At 28.0% G+C, this 8,470-nt stretch overlaps 1 protein-coding gene across 1 annotated transcript; it reads left to right on the top strand.

Annotated features, from left to right (window-relative positions):
• The first annotated feature begins 935 nt into the window (after window positions 1-935).
• Window positions 936-2,379, top strand: LOC102588878 (protein RADIALIS-like 4). The gene is made up of 2 exons (XM_006365050.2): window positions 936-1,247; window positions 2,127-2,379. The coding sequence occupies exons 1-2, from the start codon at window positions 1,009-1,011 to the stop codon at window positions 2,152-2,154; spliced, it is 267 nt and encodes an 88-aa protein (XP_006365112.1). The 5' UTR covers window positions 936-1,008; the 3' UTR covers window positions 2,155-2,379.
• Window positions 2,380-8,470: the final 6,091 nt, after the last annotated feature.

Here is an 8,470-nt window from a genome sequence, read left to right as displayed (position 1 = left end):
TGGCAAGTGGAGGCACAAGGCAAAATAAAAATAAAAGATGCATGCATTAATTCAGGTGGCCATTTCTTGGAACGTTAAGAGGCGCAGAAATGAACCGAAACATCAATTCCAATGAAATCAGAGAAACTAATGAATTAAAACTCTGCCAGTACACAATATTGGATCCTTCATTTTTTCTTGTCTTTTTCTTCAACTTAAATTAATTCATGGTAAAATTTAAATTTTCTCACCCACCCACACCCATTATCCCAAGAGTCATTTCTTGCTACAGAAGATTAATTAATGTCTTATGTCTGACACGTAATTACAACCAAACCCATGTCTTTTACTCGTAATAAAAATATTTTATCATGTATTTACGATTCATAATTTGTATGTTTAAATGAAATTTGCGAGGCGTGCATAAGATCAAATGTATGGATGCATCTGAGAATCAGAACGCGATTCCCCATAGCTGTTTTACTTGGATTTATTCATTCGTATAGGAGTTGATTGCAGTAGAGGCGGAACCAAGATTAAGAGTTTGGGGTTCTAAATTTTAGGAGAGGAGAAAAATATTGCAAAATATGCTTCTTATAAAAAGGAAATTAGAAATTTTGTTAGAAAACATCCTTTCTTATTACTGAGTTATCAATCAATTTTATTAATATACATACATATATATTTATTAAATTTTCTACTACACATATAAAATGTACGAAAAGCTAGTAGATTCTGAACCCCCACCTCGCTCCGCATATGAATGACAGCAAACATTTACTACAATCAACAATGATTTTACGACTGAAAAAGAAGGTAACTTTAAGTATGTAGGTAGAAGAAAGAGAGAGAGAAAGAGAGATTCCGCAGCAGTAGGTTTTGTGGTTCCAAAGCAAACGAGTCACCCAAATTTTAGATTCTTCTTCAATTTCTTTCTATATAAACACCTAAAATCTCCATCCTTTTTTCCATCACACATATTAAGTACTTTTCCTCTTTGGACAAAATATATCGCTTTTTTTTGTAGTAATGGCATCAAGCTCACTTCAATCTTCATCATGGACACCGCAGCAAAACAAGTTATTTGAAAGGGCACTAGCTCAATTCGATAAGGACACACCTGACCGGTGGCAGAATGTGGCGCGGGCGGTTGGAGGTGGAAAATCGGCCGATGAAGTAAAGAGACACTATGAAATACTTATTGAGGATCTCAGCCGCATTGAATCTGGACGTGTTCCTCTTCCTACTTACACCCATGAACAACAAAGGTATTCTTAATCATTCTCTATGCTTTTTGTCCGTTATTATTTAAAATTACAAGATTCAAAAGTTCTAGACCAACGAATTCAAATGGAGCGAATAAATATGATATTTTTTGTTTCAAAGGAATAGCTAAGTATATATACTTTGATCGTGAACATTTTGAAATGTGAAATGAGACGGTTACATACTTAAACCTTACTTTACTAGTCTATATACTTTTTAATGAGACAGTTACATATTTCTAACTTTTGACTATTTTGTAAAACATAAGAAATATTCTTGTCCTTTTGTATAATTCAGTTAATAATTTCTTTTCAACTTTTTGTTGTAGTTTAGTCGATTCGAGTCATGCAAACAGTTCGGATATGAATGAAATTTAGAAATCTTAAATTTCATAAATTAACAAAACAGACATGGTGCCATTAGTTTGAAAGTTATTGCATGTAACCCTATACCCTATTCTAATTAAGAGTCCTTCAATCTTTATTACTAGTATTTTTTTTCAATTACTGCAACTCTAAGGAGTACTTTTTTTATTTTTTACTATTTTTCATTTTTTTTTAAACGTGTGCATTTTCTTGATTGTGTTTAATTAGAAGATTAATCGTGTTTAAATACAAAGTTGATACAAAAGCTCTAAGTGTGCCGCCTAAGTTACATTTCAAAAATCAAGATCGTATCTAAAGTTATATATTTTCTTAATCTAAAATGATTAACTATAGTATATTTATATATATTTGAGTAACATATTTCTAATCAACTTAGCTTAAAATGTATGATGTTTATGATCTATGCCATCTGCATGTAAAAAATGTCTTGCACTTAATTATAGTTTACTTTTGTCGTTTTATTTTAATTGATTTTCTTTTGTAATTGTTGTGCAGGCTTTTGAGGTATATGAACCTGCACTAGGGAAGATGTTGACAAGAAGATATTATACTGGATATCACTACCTAGCAAGTCAAGTATATGACAAATGAAAAAAGGAAAAAAGATGCCCTTAAAAATATTCTATGAATATTGCATTGTACCTTCTCTTAATTATGAAAAATAATTTTTTTTTCTACCACTTCCAACATGTTTTTATTGTATTGTACTAGTACCACAATATCTTATCAAATCGTATGAATCTCTCAATTTTCAAAAAAGTTAGTGTATTTGATTTATTACCTCACAATGCAACATATAGAATAATTGTGCATGTGTTTTAAATTTCTGTGGGGTTTTATGATTTTGATATCGCAAATTGAACTTAATTAGTCATTGGACTAAAGTATATCGTTGATCTTCTATTTCATTTTATATGTCTCTATTTTCATTTTAGTTTCTTTCAAAGAATGAGATCTTTTTATACTTCAACATGATTTGTAATCATAAAAAGAATGTTGCAACTTAAATGTCTAAGATCACAAGAAGTTCGAAAGCATTAAGTCAGAAATAACTTCTAGCGGCAATTAATGACAATATAATTAATTAATGCCGGTAAAAGGATTTAACACTCTTTATTAATATGTATATATTATTACCGCTAAAAACTATTATTTTGTTATAGTGAGGATGTATACTTTATTTCTTAATTAGACATGCATTTTCCCAATCAAACTTTTCTTAGAATTAAAGAGTTGTTAAAAAGAAAAAGATATATACTTTTTAAAAGTAGGTAAAGAATATAATTAAGAAAAACAAACGAAAAGCATCATTTGTAAGTAGCATGATATTGCTTTGGAAGACAATTAAGGGGAAGTGGAAAAAGACACATAAAATTGATACGCAAAAGATAGTATGATGATTGACTTGATGTGACTGTTTGATATTACGACTCTTCTCCATACCTCTGAAATATTCCATCACCATCCATATATTATCCAAATCAGATAGGATTACAAATGGAAGACAAGAGATCATGAATAAATTTATTCACTTCGATTAAAATTCACCCTAATCAATATTGGTATATTTGCTAATTGCTATATATATGAACGTCAATAATTTTTTCATGGTTTAACACTTCCAAGTTCCAAGTAACTTACTAAATTAGGGCTGCAAGAAAGGAAATGATTCATAATAAATTGTATCTTCACTTTTGCTAACAATAAATGTTGCCTTTCGGTCTACTTGAGAACCGAATCGTATGAAAATACTGGAATAGTAAACACCTCTCACCTCCTCGTACAATTATGCGTTTAGATCACCAAGAGAGCAAAAATATGAAAACTCCAAGAAGGTTCGAGGGATAAAAATAAGAAGAATGATTTGGATCATGGAATTGAGGTCCAAAGAAATCGACGGGCTAAATTTGTCAGCAAAATCAAAATTTATCCGCCTCCTTATTTTTTAGGGAAAATTGTATAAAATAACATACTATTAATTCAAATTAAATGTTATAATCACAGTTTGATTTAATTGTAACCCGTAGCTAACTGTTGCCATTTCGCCTCTCTCCTTGATTTTCTCGCTCGCCACTCTCGTTTCTCGTTGGGCAGTCTCTCCTCACCTCTCTCACTTTATACAAACATAAATGTATAAATTGCGTTTGCGTTTGTATAAAGCGAGAAAAAATTGTATATACAAAATATATTTTCTTCCTATACACTTATGATTATACAAATACAAATCTTCCCCTGCCCAGTTTTCTTTTGTCTTTCTCTCTTTCTCGCTTTATACAAACACGGATTATACAATTGATTCTTTTGTATATGTATACCGAAACAGATTATACAATTGCTTCTTTTGTATATGTATAGCGAAATATACATATTAATAGCCATAGCAAACATAAAGTTTGATATAGAGCGCAATTATGCAAACTATAGCTATAGTATACAAATATGATTTTTATGTTTGCTATATGTGAAAGTTGCTCTATTTTTTAGATCGAACGGGTGTGAGTGATTGTGATTGAAAATATTTGGACAAGGCTAAAAACAAAAATTAAGAAAAATTAGAAGTGATTAGGAGTAGTTTCAAGTAAAAAAAAGTCATACCTACAAATGCCTCTATGATACCAGTGCAAGTGTAGCACACATACATTTCATAGATGTGTTTGGGACAAGTGTATATCACATAGTATATCATGTATCTCAATTTATATTACACACTCATTTTTCCTCAATATATGCTTGAGATAAATGGGCATACAATGTGATATTATACAAAAATATACATTGAAATATATACGGGATATAATTAGGGATATACAGATGGATCTCTCTTAATTAAACTCGAACTTTCAATATGAAGTTTAGCTCGAATACGCCTCCAATCATTTCCAAACACCCACAAAATTAACAATATTCAAATCCATTAAAATGTTTTCAGAAAAATCTAATATCGTTCAATCGAGACAAAATACAAATGCATAAATCAAAAAACTACAAAACAACGATTTTGAATATGATAATGATGGAGATGTATGAGGAAAATTTAAGACATTAATTTAAATGAAAGATCTTTCTACCTATGAGGTACGAATTAGCAACCTAAAATATAACATGGGTATGGGCTATTTAATTTAATGAGAAAGTGAACACAAAAGAGTGATATATGAAAAGAATGACTATATTCCACAAGCCTTAATTGTTTTATGCTATTTAATGAGTCCACTTGTCATGTAATGTCAAATTCTCAAACTAAATTGATAATATCATTATGAGAGTTTGAAAAAATAAAAAATACTATGTTAACTTCAAATATTTTCTTAAATATTACATAACAACTTTTGAATTGTAGAGATCGGTGCAAGATGGTTCAAACGCTATCCTCACAAACAATTTAGATGGAATGAGCATGAATTTTATTGTATATATTCAAAAATCTTATAAGAGTTTTACCAATTTTATCAAATCATTTCTAATTATATAGATTCATCACATGTTTCTAGATGGATTTGTAAGATGAATTAAACTTTTTTTTTCTTGATATAAAGGACTTGTGCAATATTTTATAAATCATAGCGTCAAGAAAAGAAAGGAATATTAATGTGAAAGGCATGGCAAAAAATTTGAGTCGAGCAATTCTAAATGAAATCATAATAAGAAAATCACATACAATTAAATGAGAAAAAATAAATTGTGTTTTGATGACTCTATATACTCATAAATATGAACTAGTGATTGAATTCGGTTTCGAAGTCTAACCATCATAGATAGGATCATAGAGGAGGTGATGATGTGGCACCTCTCTATGACCTCCATTCATATTTATTCTTTTTTTCATTATTTTTTTTTGACATTTTATTGTTTTATTTTCTAAATTTTCTACTTTTACTCATTTTTAAAAATCTGAAAGGTGAGTAAATATACTTAACTGCATGAAGAAGTTTAGGTAGAGGAAGTTGAGAAGGTTAATTTATCCTCTTCCGGTTTTTTTCCAAAAAGTTGTAACAGTAAAAAGTACTTAAAACAAATTAATTACATTATTTATTAATTCCTAAAACTGATCTCATCAAATAAACTTGCTTGCCTTTTCATCTTTCACTATTAAAATATCAATTTATGAACATATATAACATCAAACCTTTTTCATTTTCCATATATATATTTGAGCAGCATCAAATCTTTTTCATTGTCCACAATTCACATATTGCCTATATGAGATTTCCTTAAGGCGTAGTCTCTATAATTTCTACATGCATAGACTGCTTCAATCATATGTGGATTCTTTTATCTCAAGGAAATATTTCACAAATAACATGGTAATGCACTGTGACTAATTAATTCAAACTTTGTTAGTTTTTTTTCTATTATTTTCTCTATGTACTCAAGTCGAGGATCCTTGAAAATCGTTCATAGAAATAGAGACAAAATTTACATCTACTTTATCTTACTCAAACTCCACTTGATATTCTATGAATGAGCATGTTATGTCATTGTTGTATTCTTATTCTTTAATTGATCTTTATTTTAGTTTACAGGAAAAAGGTTAAAGTGATCAAGAAATTACGAAGGAGTGAAAATAATATGACTTGGAATTTCAGCAAATTTAAGGCACGAAGAAATGAAAGAATGAACAGTAAAATAATGAAAGCAATTTCCGTTGCCATATATATATTTGTTAATTTTTTTGCTTTCCATTTGTAATTTCGTCAGTTTATATTCTTCTCTCATCTCTTCTTTTTATTATTGCATGTAATTTCATTTATTAACTAGAGAAATATATATATATACAGCTGGGTGTTAGAAAAATAATGTGGCACCTTTTTTGGTCAATAATCCTATTTATCTTTCTTTTTTTTCTCAATTTTTTGACATTTTTTTATATTTTTCTACTTACTTATTTATTGTATGAAAAAATGAATATATCAATTACTAATCTTTTATTTATTGTTATACTTAAATGTCTCAAAATTTACTTCCACTCATTATTATTCTTTACTAAAAAAAATAAGTCTTAATATTTACTAATCCAATCTTTCAAGATATTTGTCTTTGTTTTTTATATTTTTTTTCCTCCTTCAATTTTGTCAAACACAATGGAGTAATACAAAAAAAAAAAAAAAAGAGACCGATTTGGTTGCTTTCCTAATAAAACTTAAACACCCAAAAAATATTTAATAGCTCATGAGTTTTTTTTGTCGTCATTATTTTAATTTTGTCCTTTTATTTATTTTAAAATTCTCACCTTCATAACTTATACCTATTGTACTTCTTCTTTTAATAATATCATTGACTCATTTTTAAAAAAAAAAATCATATTCATAACCCCCCAACTATTTAATTTCACAATTTAAGATATCTTATTGTATTTCTTCAATTTTATGTATATACATTCACATTTTTTTTTGTTTCATAAATTCCTACACAAGATTATTGTGTTTATTCCATATTTGAAGTAGAGATGTTCTTATATTATTGTTGTAGTATAAGATTTTTGACTCCATGAAGAATGTTCATAGATGTTGATAGAAGGAGAGTCGGACAAAAGCTCAAAAAAACTATGCATGGATTATCTATTTTTTTTCATCTACTTTTTTTTTATATTAAGGTCTTAAGAAAGTGTTTTGTTATTATTATAATTTTTTTTGCATACCTTCTCATGTGTTCTCTCTATAAAATTTCTTTAGTTTAGGTTCTTAGGAATTTTTAGTTGTAGTAAATTATATTTTTATTTAGGCGCACATTAGTGATTTGTAATTTTGTTAGAAATCTGTTAACTACGCTAATCGATGTTCAAAGTTTACGGTTGATGTTCAAGAGGAATGCATATTAAATATTGAAATACACACTTCTTAGGTGTTTTTTATGGTGAAGAGTCATTTACATTTTCTTTAAATTTGATCATTTCTTCTACTTTTAAAGAATTACAAAAGAAGATAGAGACGAAAATTAGCAATAGAAATTTATTTAGATGATAATGAAAAATAGGAAGAAAAGATTTATTTAGATGATGATGGAAAATAAGACGAAAAACAAGGGCAATGAAATGATTTAATATATAAAAAAAACTACTTATCTCTTTTTTCTCCTATTTTTAATTTTATGACTTTTTGTTTCTTTTCTTTTAATTGAATATAAGGAAGATTTATCAAATAGTTTAATAAAAGCAAGAAAAAAAATTCAAGTCCTTAAATATATTTATTCTAATTGTATTATATAATCATGTATTAACATCATAATAGATAATTATTTAAAAAATAAAAATAAATTAACATTTTACTTTGAAAAACATTTGATGATAAAAATGTAATTCACTTAAGCTCTAATTCCCAAAAAAAATTGTATTGTGATTTTATCATTTTGTTATTTTTATAGTTGATTTTTTTTATTTTTTTCTATCATGATTAATTTTAAAATAAATTTGCTGATATTTTTTTATAACTGCGCGAAGCGCGGCCAGATTATACAGAAAGCCATTTTTTTTTCCAATTTTTGTATCATACGCCGCTTTATAGCATTTGCTAGTTTAAATTCAATTATGAGTACCTTGGTGTTTGCTTCCTTGCAACTTGCAAGTGACATTCGAAAGTAAGGGTGTGTTTGATACAAAGGAAAATGTTGTTTTCCTGGAAATCAAGTAGACTTTGGACTTATTTTCTCATATTTGGTTGGAGAATAGAAAATATTTTTTGAAAAAGATTTTTGTGTGTTTGATTTATGAATGAAAAATATTTTGAGAAAATATCTTTTATTTACTAGAGAGTAGAAAATAATTTTTGAATTGAAACTGAAAATATTTTTTAAAAATAATCTTCAATTTTTTGGGGGGGAGGGTGGAGTGGTGGGGTGGGGGT

The sequence above is a fragment of the Solanum tuberosum genome, unplaced genomic scaffold (genome assembly GCF_000226075.1).
Source record: "Solanum tuberosum cultivar DM 1-3 516 R44 unplaced genomic scaffold, SolTub_3.0 scf00531, whole genome shotgun sequence".
Taxonomy (NCBI): domain Eukaryota; kingdom Viridiplantae; phylum Streptophyta; class Magnoliopsida; order Solanales; family Solanaceae; genus Solanum; species Solanum tuberosum.
This window is presented reverse-complemented; position numbering and strand designations above follow the sequence as displayed.

Coding starts and splice junctions, on each gene's coding strand:
- LOC102588878 (XM_006365050.2), top strand. CDS start 1,009: ATGGCATCAAGCTCACTTCAATCTTCATCATGGACACCGCAGCAAAAC. Junction 1,248..2,126: donor TACACCCATGAACAACAAAG/GTATTCTTAATC, acceptor ATTGTTGTGCAG/GCTTTTGAGGTATATGAACC.